At 36.0% G+C, this 14589-nt stretch overlaps 1 protein-coding gene across 5 annotated transcripts in view; it reads right to left on the bottom strand.

Annotated features, from left to right (window-relative positions):
* LOC116875021 (serine/threonine-protein kinase TNNI3K) overlaps positions 1–14589 on the bottom strand; it is a 307722-nt gene that overhangs the window by 172212 nt on the left and 120921 nt on the right. For all 5 annotated transcript variants that reach the window (XM_032870114.1, XM_032870115.1, XM_032870117.1 and 2 more), the window contains exons 7-11: positions 13448–13586; positions 7388–7532; positions 7197–7301; positions 3737–3831; positions 2999–3148 (exon numbers count right to left, since the gene is read on the bottom strand). In XM_032870114.1, coding sequence (XP_032726005.1) covers positions 2999–3148; positions 3737–3831; positions 7197–7301; positions 7388–7532; positions 13448–13586 — 634 coding nt within the window. The remainder of the gene's footprint in view (positions 1–2998; positions 3149–3736; positions 3832–7196; positions 7302–7387; positions 7533–13447; positions 13587–14589) is intronic.

The following is a 14589-nucleotide window of genomic DNA, read 5'->3' as shown; positions in this document are numbered from 1 at the left end:
CTCCAAGGAGAGAACAAGGTACAGGATAACCATGATTGGACCATTTCTATAACATCTCTATCCTATAAAGAAGGAACTTCAAATGAAGTTTTAGTGTTTCCTCAACTCCATCTCTAAGTTGCTCAGGAAAATCCTTCATATGCCACCTTGGTTCATTTGGGGAATCCCTCTCTGAGGGAGAAAGGAAAGCATTTCTTTACTCAAAGAAAACAGGGACAGTGCACTGTTGACAATATTTCAATATTTCAATCTCCCCTGAAACATGAAAACAATGCAACATTTTTCTAGCAAGAGAAAATAGCAACAATTTCATTTTGTTGGTTTTGACATGTTCTGCTCTAGAACATATGCAAAGTGTCCATCTGTCTCTTGAGTACTGACATTCAATTTGTTAAAATTCATAGTAATAATGGAATACAACACTAATGCCTAGCACATTAGTTGAACAAATAATGGTGACAAGTATGGCAGATGTTGCAGAGACCAGTGGGTAAATCCTCTAAGCTAAAAGATTTTTGTTGTTGTCATTTGGTAGAAAATCTTGGGAAACTATACAATGATTCATTGTTTCTTAAAGTGCGGAATTCCATAAAAAGTAAAACTAAAGCCAGTTTTCAACCATCACTCTCAGTCAACTAAAAACAAACAAAGCCAACCCCTGTGAAGAGCTAGCTACAGCAGCTATATGTGAGCTGTCTTCTGGAAGACTAATGCTTTGTAAACAGTGTTTCTCTGAAACTCAAGTTTCTTGAGAGACACTGTCTGAGGTTCACATGAATAAATGCAATGTGATGGGTAAGTAGAACTTAGTAAGCCCTCCCAAGGCTTCAGAATATGTAAGACTCTTGAACTGATATTCAAATGCAGAACTACCTGGAATTTATTTTATACAAATTGGAAGGTCCTTATACCTAACCGAAATGCATCCAGATATTCATCAAAAGTCATGCACGTGAATGTTAATAGCAAAAGTATTCTTAATAGTCCTCAACTGAAAATTATCCAAATGCCCCCAAGCAGTAGAATGAATAGTGATACAATAACAAAATAGTATGCTATACAACGGGAATGAACAATATACAACTACCTAAAATAATATGAGTGAATCTCACAAGTTGTTGGCCAAAAGAAGCCAGACTCAAAAATGTATATACCATGACATTACACTTGTACAAAGTACAGAGAGAGGCAAAGCTAATCTGTACTCCAAGAAGGGAGTGGGACCCTCTCCGGGGAATGACTGGAAGAGAATGTTAAGTGTGGTTTTTGGGTGCTGGCCATATTCAGTTTCTTCATCTGGATGCTGGATGTTGGATGTGAGTTCAGTTTGTGACAAATCATCGAGCAATATCATATGCAAATGTGTGTGCATACACACATGTATTTACACAATACTCAAAAAAGAACATATAACATAATAGGGCTATATCCAACTCATTCCTTACTTTCCCATGTCTGTTCACATGTCTCTATTAAAGTAAGTCCTATAATCATTTTCTCACTAGCAGTCTTCAGATCTATATTTTTCTTTCTCTCTATGTGCTTACAACTTGCCTTTTTTAGCTATCAAATTCCATCTCTCTTTTAATTGATAGAATTTCATGTCTCACTTCAGGCAGGAAATCTTTTAGATCAAATTGGTAGCCTAAGAAATCTTCCACATTTTTTTAGTATGGACATCTAAGATTCTAGCATTTAAAAACAGAACACTTCTTTAGATAGTTTAAACATCCTAATAAGACAGCAACAGACAGGCAGCAAAGTTTGATATATTTTACAGTATTTGCTTGTAACCCTCTGATTTCAATAACAATGCATACTTTTCCATTTCACTTGAAAACTTAAACTCCATAGGAGCTTATGCATATATGTAAAGCTTGATGATGAGGTATACTATATCTTAAAACAATGACAAAGTGCTATTTCCCCTTTGATTATTTCCAGTTTCCTCTCTTTAAAATGTAGACCTCATTATCGATCATCTCTATTTCTGAACTACTACCATGACCACTGTTACCAGTACTTAAGTACCAATTATTAGTACTTACCATGTGCCAGCCAGTGCTGTAATCAATGTGCATATATTATCTCATTTAATCTTTATACTCTTGTAAGTAGGAGATGCTATTATTCTCATTCTTTCAGAAGAAACTGAAATTCAGCAAGGATAGATGACTTGCCCAAGATCAAAGAACACAGCTTGATTTAAACCCAGGTGTTCTTATATCAAAGTCCAAAGTTTCATTACTTTGAGCTCACGTAAGTTTACACATAGGCACTAATCATTGGTTCCCTGACTTTTTCTAGTTCGGGCATTGTTAGCAAGGTCAGATGTAACAAATATTCCCTTTCTTCATATTTATTTAATTTGAATCCACATGAAAATTCCCGTGTGTAAGAGATAGAGTCTAGCTCTATGTCTACTAAGAAAGTAACTATTATTACATATCACAACTTTGTTTCTCTATTACCTAGGACTGTTGTAGCTCATTCTGTTTTCTTTCTTTCTTTCTTTCTTTCTTTCTTTCTTTCTTTCTTTCTTTATATTTATTTATTTATTTATTTATTTATTTATTTATTTGACAGAGCGAGATCACAGGTAGGCAGAGAAGCAGGCAGAGTGAGGAAAGGAAGCAGGCTCCCCGCCGAGCAGAGAACCCGATGCGGGGCTCAATGTGGGGCTTGATCCCAGGACTCTGGGATCATGACCTGAGCCGAAGGCAGAGGCCTTAACCCACTGAGCCACCCAGGCGCCCCGCTCATTCTATTTTCAAAGTGCCAGTATCAAGAATACCTTCAGCTCATCTGCAGCCCTAGAGTTGCCCTCCCTCGTAGTGGTCTATTGACTGTTTAATCAAGTTCCCAAAGACTCAAATATAATCTGCAGAGGAAATGGGAGTGTATAAGTCATACAAGTAAAAAAATTATTAATGCATTGACATAATCTATGCACACAGTTCAATGCATCATTATGGAGAGGCAATGATGAAAAATATACCTTTTTCATAAGCCCACATCAAACATGTCTGCTCATCTTTTTCACCACTAGACCTGCTGGGATCACAAGCTACCAGATTCATATCAGCTCCATTGTCCAGTAAGAACTGAACCAGGCGAATGTGACCATGGTAGCAAGCAGAGTGCAATCCTACAATAGAATGAAAGTATGAAAGGAGAAAAGAGGAAAACTGAACCTAAATTTTCAAAAGACAGCTATTACCATATCATAGCATTGTTGCCAGAGATACAAAGCAAAGATAGATGTCTTTGATAAAGAATTAATTCTATATTGAGCAAACACACATACTTTAAGCAAAAGAAGTATCCTATTCTAGTTGATCTAGATAGGTTGCCTTATGTTTAGCTCAATTTTTAGTATTTCTACATGCACTGAAATTACCAAGAACAAATGTTGGCATCTCTGTATAAGAACTAAGACCCAAAGCCAGTGTTTTTCTTGAGCGGCAAGAAAAACAGGCAGTGTGATCAGTCTGTTCCTGGTATGGGCCATAATAGATGCATCAACTGTAGATAATTTACTGCAATAAAGAAACTGATCAAAAGTCAGTCTGCTTTTTATTGTCACCATGCACCATCAATTCTAAAAGATGTCAGTGATAAAATAATAAAACATCCTTCCTCATTAGGGTTGACAATGTCATCTATTCTTCTATTCACCACTATTCTTGAGCATTGATATATATCAAAAACTAGTGATGTTTCACCAAAGTCTTACCTGTGTGCCCATCCCTTCCTTGGTGGTTGATGCTTATGACATTTTGATCAAGCAGAAATTTAACCAGGTCAATGCTCTTGCCATAGGTACAAGCACTGCAAAAATAAAACAAAAGGAAAAGACTTCTGTTATGAGTTGAATTGTGTGCCCCACAAATTAATGTGTTGAAGCCCTCTTACAATTTCACAATGTGACTGTATTTAAAGGAGTACTATTTAAAGAAGTATTTCAATTAAAATGGAATCATTAGGTTGGGCCCTATTCCACCATGACTGTTGTCCTTATAAAAAGGGAAGATTAGTACACAGATGACACAAACAAAGGGACAATCATGTGAAGACAAAATAAAAATGTGGCTATTTATAAGCCTAGGAGAGAGGCCTCAGAAGAAACCAAATCTGTTGACATCAAGATCTCGGACTTCTAGTCTCCAGAACTGTGAGAAAATAAATTTCTGGTGTTCAAGCCATCCAGTCTGTTGTATTTTGTTATGGCAACCCTAAAAAATGGATACAGCTCTGATTCACCCAGGCAATTCCAGATGCTAGTGTGTATATAAGAGTGCTAGAAAGACAAAGTAGGGAGAAGGAGGAAATGAGAGAGGAGAAGGAAGTGATAAAATATAAGCACATATACCAATATAATCCTGAGATTCCCAAATCTGGTCTTTCAAGATAAGAAGTTGTATAAAATTTCAAGTATCTTATTATTAAATATCTCCCATGATATTCTTTTTCATAAAAGGAGGAAAAATATTGCAGGACTTCCATGCATTTTTAGCTACAAGACCTAGGCATTCTGCAGGACAATTGAATGGGGGAACCCAGAAGGGTCCTGAGAGACTTAGGTGATACCTGGCCTTGTGATTGGCATCTGAAGTGGCAGGGGGCAGTTTGTGGGACTGAGCCATTAGCCTGTGGGATCTAATACTAACTCCTGGTAGATGGTATCAGAATTGAATTGAATTGTAGGACACATACTTACAGAAAATTGGAGAATTTTTTGGTGTGGGAAAAACTCACACATGACCAGTGTCCTGTATTTTGAAAATGAAGTACTGAATTTTGTAGAACAATACAGATAAACAGTGTGTTTTTCCTTCCAAATTTGGTTCTAGAAGAGGTAGTTCGTTGGGTCTTATTATTTCCACTTCTTGGGGTGACCTTGGCAATCTTTTTTCTTTAATAAAATGTCATTATTTTCCTTAAAGAAATATATTATTCACCTAGCTGAACTGTTGTTTCATCTATGAAGTCTTACGAGCCAAAGGCTGAGTTCATTGCCATCTCTACTCTTTCTTTGTCATTTCAGACTTATGGCACTTAACATATTGTGTTATGATAATGGCTACGTCTCTGATTACCTTGATACCTTACAACAGAGTTGCTTTAAGGAGGGAAGGGATGGTGTCATCTTAATGTTCCTACCACTGTCAACACAAGGCAAGTCCTTAATAAGTCATTCTTAAATAATTGAGTGAATAGAAAGCCACCACTCAGTGCAATAGATCATATCACCATTAATTATTTGCATTATAAGTAGGACCCATAACACCACACTCTTAATGTTCCATTGTCGGAACTGCCTCATTGATTCTTTTCAAAGCAACCATTTACAGGAATTGATGAGTTCTGAATATATATATATATGTATATATATACATATATATGCACACACATATATGTGTGTGTACATGTGTGTATATATGTGTACATGAATATATACATATGAAAATGATAACAGAAATGTATTCAGTGTTTTCTATTGAGTGCAAGGCACTGTAACTTTTACATAAAAATTTCAGAACCAGAGTGAACTCCTAATGTAAAAGGAGTTTCTTTTATAAATATGTGCTTAAATGAATAGAATAAAAATATTAATATGTTATTCCTAGTAGCCACAGGCTTATACAAAATAAAATGACTGGATATATACTTTCAACTCACTTCACTAAACTAGTCATATGGACTGTTCTGGAGGTGACAATCATCCTTTGATTATAGTTGGTTCCAATTTATGTGCACAGAGTAGCAAAATGATTTGAAAACTAGCCTGAGGTGTCAGCCTTAACAAGCATGACCTAATGGGGAAAGAGGACACCAGTAACCATTTATATCAGTTCTGCCAATTATCCCCTTGGGGAGAAATTCCACTGACCCATTTTGACTGAAAGCATGATCTAAAGAGTTCTTGCATCTGTTCTGTTACAGAGCTTGTAGAACACAGACAAAATATTTTGATACTAGAACATGAAGATATGTAAAAAGCACAGAATTTGGAATCAGGTGGGTATTTAATACATGATTTCCTAGTCCTAGACTCTTTGGCAAGTTACTTAGCTTCTCTGTGCCTCAGTTTCTCATCTGCAAAAGAGGAATAATAAATCCTACTTCATCAAAGGGTTATAAGGTCTAAATGAGATAATGGGTGCAAATCATCTGGCATATATTCACTACTGCATAAATGGTAGTTTTTCTTCAATTCCCTTTTGGCTGTTTTTTTTTTTTTCCTGATAAGAAAAATCCGAGCATCTAAGCCATATTGGCAGACTGATGCCTTATCAGGAAACATAAGCTTAATACTACTTCAGTACGAAAAAAAGTCTCCTCATTTCTATTAGTCACCAGTACAATACAAACACTATGTAAATAACATATTAGTCCCAAATACATTTTTTAGAAGTTGCAAACTAGCCAAGAAATTTGTAATGTGTAGGTAAATGATCTTATAGTCAGGGTTTATTAAATTCAAAGTACTATGTTTTTATTTTTATAGCAAAATAGTAACTCATTGTTAAAAATGAAGGTTTCAAATTTTATAAGACATCTGCCTTACTTTTGGATATTTTAGGGAGCTATGGTTCTGAATTTTTAGCAGCCTTTTCCCTCCTTCTCTAGAGCACACTGTAAAGGACTCTCATGCATTCCTAGAAAGGAGTTAATGCCTTCTTAGGTATCTCAGTGGCCACCCTGACTAGGCTTTTACAGGCTGACAGATGGATGTCTTAGATAGGTGGATACATTTGCACATAAGGTATAAGTGGTAAGGAAAAATGTGTCACATTTGATGCTGATGAATTCTGGTAATGAGATTCTTGTTGGAGGAGGATTATGGGCACTGCCCCTTTTGGCAGCTTTCTGCAGAGTGAAGTGGAATAGAAGCAATATGCTTACAGATGTTGATACGCCTGTTGCCTTGACAACATCAGTCCCTGTCTTTGTGGCTCCTGCCAGGAATGCAGCATCTGGTTCCAGCCCCCATCTGTTGTACTGACTGCAGCATCTGCCTCTACCTTTTCTTCCGTGCATCTAGCCTGGACTCCTTGTCCTCTGCCCACCCTCTGCCCTTGCTCTCTGATTGCAACATCTGTCACTATCCATTCTCGCTTTTGGTACACAACTTCAGGTGCCTAAGGGTACCAGCTACCCTTAGTGGCGATTGAACTCAAACATTCTTTTACCTGTGGAAAGCTGTTTCACTGAAGATGTTTTCTTTAGTCAGGCTTTCAGTTCCTGATATTTGAATGATTTCCTTGGCAACATCAAATTTGCCATTGTAGCATGCCCTGGAGTAAAATAAAATATCTTGATAAGAGTAAGAAGGTACATGTGGTCCAGCTGGAGGACACATGGAACTGTTTATATTACTCACAGGTGCAAAGGGGTATCTCCATAGATATTAACAACATGTGGCTGAACTTCGCTATCACTCTGAAGCAGGAACTTCACTACATCATGGTGTCCAAAGCGAGAACAGAAATGCAGTGGGACATGGTCTTCATTGTCCTGGGCATTCACTGTCATCAACAAGAAAAGAAAAGGATGTTATCTGGAGTCCTCTGTGTCTCAGATTTCTTATGTGTGGTGTCAGGAACTTTTCTAAGTGCCTGAGAGACTCCTGGAAATTGCCAATTAATGATAATAATAAAGGAAATTAAGTGCAACCAATTTAAAAAGTTATAATTCTGTTCTATTGCTCATTGCCACATTAAACAGGCTTTCTTCTAGCTTCTATAAATTCTATGGAATGCATCTAATCAAATCTGCCTTGCACAATGGAATAGTTCAGGAAACTAATAAGCGTCCAAAAGATCCTCATGGCCTTATTTCCACAAGGATCTCCTTCTAAATTGATTTTTTTTTTCTTCTCCTGTAAGATGTAAAAAATTACAGATCCTGGCTAAAGCACCATTCCCAGATATTTTGGTTCAACAGGTCAGGGTGAGGCCTAGCACTGTGTATGTTTACAACATTATTTAGGAGTGTACCCTTGACTGAGAATTATACTACAGGATAAACAGCATGGCGTAATGAAAAGACAAGCTCTAGAGTGCGGCAGACCTCATTAATTATATTTCCTTAGACAGTTATTTAACATCCAGTTGTTCCCTCAGTAGTGGACATCTGTCCTCTCCTTGGCTCAGCCAGCCTCATGAAGCCTTTGGACACTCGGGGAATTCCCTATACTGAGACTACTGACTAGAGGCCAAGACCATGTTTAATCATAGGAGCTGAAAATATGCACTCCAAGCCTCCTTTGCAGTGAGAGCACAGGACTGGCAGACAGTGGCCCTATCTCCCGGTTTAGGCTTTATCCTAGCATAGTTTTTCATAGTGACCCCTTCACTCTCAAGAGTTCCCTGGTTTGGACACTTATCTATGGGATCCTCCAATCAACACATTATGTCAGACTCTGACATCAGAGCTGATGACACAGAAAAGCGGAACCTAATCTATCTTGGCAATGTAGCTCCATCCAGCTTCCAGTGGTAGTGATTCCACTCACAGACTCAGTGCCCTACATGGTTGGTGCCAGAAGAACAAGTGTAGGCATGTGAGCCTAGCAGTAGCAATGTGTCTTCAAACGACTCCTTTTGGCCTGTGATTATGGACATTGATCCTCACTGCGAGAATTCCAAACCTGGCTTTCCATCCTGTCCTGGGGAAGATTCTGTGCTGACTGATATCCTTTAATATATTCCTTTTGTGCCTAAATTAGCAAGAGTTAGTTTCCAATGCTTAAAGATTAAGAACACCTGATTGATACATACTCATTCCTCAACAAGTATAAAATGATCACTGTATGCCAAGCACTTTGCTAAGTCTTGGAGATACTGATTAATTATTAATTACGATGGATATAATAACAGTACTGTTGCAGGGATGCTGAAAAGATTAAAGGAGATCGTGACCAGAAAGTACCTAGCATGGTGCCTGCCATATATTAGACATTTAATGAAAGTGTCTATTCTTCTTTTCTACTAATTTCCCTCCTAGAAATCTGCTAAATGCCAAGGCCAATATGCTACAAATATATAGAATCTATACCCTCAAATAACCTGCAATCTCATTGAATATTCAATAATTTTAGGCCAGAAGTAATAACTGAACACCAAGATGCTAAATTCTGGATATGCTTTAGTGCTTAATTTTTAAAACTAAAATAATTATAATATCTGCTCTGTAGTTATTTATTGTATTTGATTAGTTTGTTAATCTGTATAGAAAATAGAATTCAAAATAGAAAATAACAGCCCTTAACAAACCCACTTATTCTCATTCTTATATGTATCTATAATAAAAATTATTCATAGAATCAAAAGAATTGAAGAAAAATAAGAGATATGTAGGAAAGAAAAAAAGGGAAGGTAATAGTTAATTTTGAAAACTGCACAATTAGTTTTTTATTACTGTTGTCACAATCATCACTTAACATTTAATGAACACAGGCCTTGTCACTGCTATATTTGTAGACAATGATTTTTATTTTATTGTCCTGCAAGATCTAAGCCAAAGGGAAATCTTTAACAAAGTCACTGAACTTCTCCTCCCAAGGCTGTTATTGAAAAATAAATCTTTGAATCTTTTTTTATTAATGAGTGGCTAAGAAGGACATCCTTCCTTCAGAAGAATGTTCCTGGTTATTTTGATTATCTTTCTTTTTATGATACTTCTCCTTTGTTCACATTCTGTTGGAAGCTAGGGAAAGTCAATACTATGAGTGAATGCTTTAGAACAGTAGGGAGTCTGGGGCAACTGGAGGTCACGTAAGAGTTCTTGAGGTCCAGAGGGAACATTGTAAAGCAGAATGCAGCACAATCTTCCATTAATTCATAGTTTGCCTTTGGCTCTCCCTGGCCCCACCCAACATTATTTTTTTCTGCTCCAGTCAATAAACTTCAAAGTAGATTATCTACTTGGTGAATTACCTGCAGTGGCCTAGACATTCTTCTCATCAAAGAAGATATAAATACCAACTGAAGGGACAAGCCAGGTGAGATCTGGATCAGACATAGAGTTTATATATACACATCTCTATTTCTGCTTCAGCCATTGTGTTCTACTTAGATTTGTCTTGGATTAATGTGTAGTGACCAAAAAAATGTATATATTATTATATCTTATCTGAGGGAAACTGAATGTATGAATGGTATTCTATTTGCTCTAATTTCACATTTTACTGAGAGTTAAATAAAGAAGAATTTCAAGAAATAGATATAAGTCATTCTTAGGAGAGTATTTAGTGCCTAGCCCTCTGCTTTGAAGAGCATTTTTGTTCAGTAAGGTCTTTTAAAAGAAAGATTAAGCGAATGGGTGGGTGGATGGATACTACTTACTTATCTCTGCTTATTGATCTGAAAGATAAAGTAGGGCACCTGGGTGGTCCAGTTGGTTAAGCAACTGCCTTCAGCTCACATCATGATCCTGGAGTCCTGGGATCGAGTCCCGCATAGGGTCCCTGCTCAGCGGGGAGTCTGCGTCTCTCTCTGATCCTCCCCCTTCTTTGCTTTCTCTCACTCTCAAATAAATAAATAAAATCTTAAAAAAAAAAAAAGTAAAAATTCCCACAGTAACCCAGCAATGTTAAGTACTTCCCATTAGCTTTCTACAACAACTCCCAAGTGTGTCTTAAATACATTTTCAATAATAAATCTGTGTAGTAGCTCTGACAAGATAGAGTTTTAGAAATAAAATACTTCCTCTTCCTGGCTCAGTCTTATAAATTTTTGTGACTTTATATAATATCCAGTTCTATGTAAAAGGAACTGTAGCACTTACTAGTCAGATGACAAAAAATTAATAAATCCTGAATTTAAAATTTTCCATTTTTAACTTTATTAAAATGATAAGTTATGAAGGCTTGATCACTACTTTCTTCTTATGGGGTCCAGCAATATTTTGACCTTTTCAATCTCATCCAATAAGCATTACATTTCTCCTTTTTCATTTTTCTATGTGGTACAAAGAAGACTAGAGACTTGAAACATATGTGACTGAATAGGTCAGCCTCCCAAACATGTTTAACTGAAGAGGTTGCTTTCAGAATTACATTTTGGCTAATTTTGTAGGCTGAATTTATTTTCATTTGTAACATTCTGTTACCATGGAGACATACTGTAAATACCAGATTTTGAATTGTGTCCCTTTTGGGGTCATTAATTCACTCTTCCTCCTATGTCCATTTACCACAGGCAAGGGTCAGATCTAAAATAAATCATCTGGAGGCTTAGCTACACTTTGGAATAAATGAACTAGCTGATAATAAATCTAGTACGGTGTCCAGTAGCAAAACAGATCCGGTTTATTCTTTGCAATTGGTTGAAGTACAAAAGGGACTTAAATATCAAGTGTGTATTAGAAGGAAATAAAAATACATAAAATTCTGAGTCATGCTGTCTCTTGATATTTTAAATGATTGAGTAGAAAGCATGTAGAGCTTGTGTGAATCAGAAAGAAAGGGTTGAAAATTACATCATATGATGCTGGCATGTAGGGGGAACACAGGTGCAGTATACATTTCAATGCCTTTTGTAGAGGAGAACTTTGATCCTGGAGACATGCTGATCAATGATACTCATTTTGACACCACTGAGCTTTGGAGTTGCACAGAGGAATAAAAAGCAGAGGTTGGCATCGATAATAAAAGGAAAAAAAGTGGGCTCTTTCTGGCCCTCTGGAAGAGCGAGGCAGTTTCAAAAAGACAATTATGTGTTCAGTGGTTCATACAGATGTACTTTTGCCTATTCTAAACCAACAAAAATTAAAGAGACTGCTTAAACAAGGTCTAAGGAACAGTATTTCTTGTATCCTGACAACACAGGTTATTTATGATAATGCTATAGACAAAAATACCTCAGTTATTGCATACTGGCTCATAGAAAATGACACCAACTATGTCTCTCAAACTTTAGAAAGTAAAATGGCCCTTTTTTCCGACATGGAAACTACCTAAGCCTCTTCCCATATGTATCTCTGGAAGGCTTTACATTTTCTTATGTGTAGGTGAAAACGTTGATTAGTTTTATTAACTGAATATTGATCTCAATTTTGGACCAAGGCACTGGCAGTTGAGAGCTTTGACAACCTTGTCCTTTTGTAAATGTGCATAGTTTCTGCTGCAAATCCAGCAGTTCTTACAGCAGGGTTTTTAATTAGGTCTCTTGGGGGTCAATGGAAGAATGTTGGATGTGCCTGAGAGAATTTAATGACAAGATGTAACTCTGAATGAATTCGTGTCAGAAAATAAAGTTTGTAAGGAAGAGAAAAAGAAAGAGAAAGAAATAACTTTTTTTCAACATTCTACTTTTAATCGATTTTCCAAAATTCATCTTATAATTAAGAAAATTAAAAGTTGTGGGAAATTCTATTCTATTAACCATATCCTAAAATCTTTCTGTATGTCCTAAAGCTTTTTTTTTTTTCTCTCAGCCTGATCACACTGTAATGATGTTTCACTAAAAATAATTGTAATATCAAATATTGGGGAGGATACAGGGAGCAACTGGAACTCTCATATATTGCTGCGGGAGTAAAAATAGTACAAACACTTAAGAAAACTGTTTCTAATTTCCTATAAGGTAAAACATATGCATATAGCAAATATATATATTTGTATATATACACACACACACACACACACACACACACATACACATATTCCCCCCAAGGGAGATTAGTATACATGTTCACAAAAAAGAACTGAATGTTTCTGGCATCTACACATTCATAAAAGCCAAACACTAGAAACATTCAAGCATTCATTGGGAGGATGATGGATACTCAAATTGAGGAATATTCATCCAACTTTAGCAATAAAAAAAGACAAATTATGATTTGTGCAAAAACATGGATAAAAGTTAAAATAATACTATCAGTCAAAAGAAGGAAATACTAAATTGTACTGAACTCCGAGAACAGAAAAAACTAATCTATGGCAACAGAAGCCAGAATATTGATCAACTTTTGTGGTTAAAGATATTTACTGAGAAGAGGGCACAAATGAACCTTCCAGAGTTCAATTTTCCGTATGAAAATATTCAATATTTTGATCTGGGTGGCTTTCCATGGATAGTAAATATTCACTTAAGTCAACATTTACTTAAGATTTGAGAATTTTGCTATACAAAATTTTACCTCAATTAAAAAAAGGATTAGTGAAAAATAGCAAAATGAGAATGATTTATCTAAGGGAACCACTTACTTTTATTGAAGCATCTAATATGTTAAGAGTTGAACTAAAATGTATATAAAATGATTGACATACAGATTTAGTTATTGCATTAAAATAATAAATTATAATTTATGGAATAAATTAGTATATGCAATTAATCAGCTTCAAGTGTATTCTCTAATAAATAAGGAAAGTGCAAATAAAAAATACACATAAAGTAAAAAAAACAAAAACAAATGTCTTCTAAACATATAATCTTACCATCTGCTTTGCTGCCTTCCTCCATCAAGAGTTTTGCAATATTAAAGAATCCTTTTGCAGATGCTAGGTGGAGGGGCCTGTCTCCAACTTCACCACTTACATTTACATCAGCACCAAATTTCAAAAGAAGGCGAGTTACCTAAAGAATCCATTCATTTAAAATTAGTACCAAAAGTCAAACAATAATGCAAAGCTTTCAAAAAATATGGAAGAAGACATATCATTAAAACTTTGTCTTAGATTATTTTTACCAGAAAATAACAGAAAATCCTAACTTGATTGGCCTAAGCAACAAAGAATTTATTATTCCATCACTTAACAAGAAGTCTAAAATTGGAGCAATTTCAGGGTTAGTTCTTCATTGTGCATAAATAATCCTCCCTAGAGTCACCCATAATCTTCCCTGAACCATCTTTTCCAAAGTCTTTTTCTGGCCAGAGCCAGCAGTGTTTACTTGCTTCTTGATTTTCACAGCAACTCCATACATAATGGGTCACAGATGGTCATCTTGCTACTGGAGTTCTGGGTTCTTTTCTGGATTTGTGAGTAAATGGGAGATAGATGCACTTGCTTGCAGCATCTTCCTCAAATAGCTGAGATCCACATTCAAAGGGAGAGAAAGATGAAGTATTAAACAACTTAGGAGTCTTCCAGGGATTGTTTCAGATAATTTACAAGATTTCTCTAAATTATTTACCTATTCACTTACAACCTTCCAAATAATTTCTCTAAATTTGACATTGTCTCCTCTGGCTATTTCAAAAGTCAATACAATGATCCTGAGAGGTAAGTAAGAATGAATTTGTGCCATCAAAATAACTCTTATAGGAGGAACCCTCAACTGACCTCATGACCACTGAGGTGTTAGCATAAAAGTGAATTCAAACTCTAAAACTATTTTGAATTTCTATGTGGTAGCAAATAAACATCTCAACTATATGGTACATATTTGGTGGAAATTCTAGGCAAAATTAGCAGTGTGGGATGTGGGGAAACTTCCTCTTGAGTATGGTAGGTAAAGAACAAGGGTCCTGAAGTTAGGCTTTATCACCTTTAAAAATTATTTGACCTTTCAAAACTTCAGTTTCTTCATTATTAAGATGGGAATCACAATAGCTCCACTTCATAGGGTTGTTACAAGG

This window comes from Lontra canadensis, unplaced genomic scaffold (genome assembly GCF_010015895.1).
Source record: "Lontra canadensis isolate GAN:19392208 unplaced genomic scaffold, GSC_riverotter_1.0 scaffold40, whole genome shotgun sequence".
Taxonomy (NCBI): domain Eukaryota; kingdom Metazoa; phylum Chordata; class Mammalia; order Carnivora; family Mustelidae; genus Lontra; species Lontra canadensis.
The sequence above is the reverse complement of the archived record's forward strand: the minus strand, read 5'-3'. Positions and strand labels throughout refer to the sequence as shown.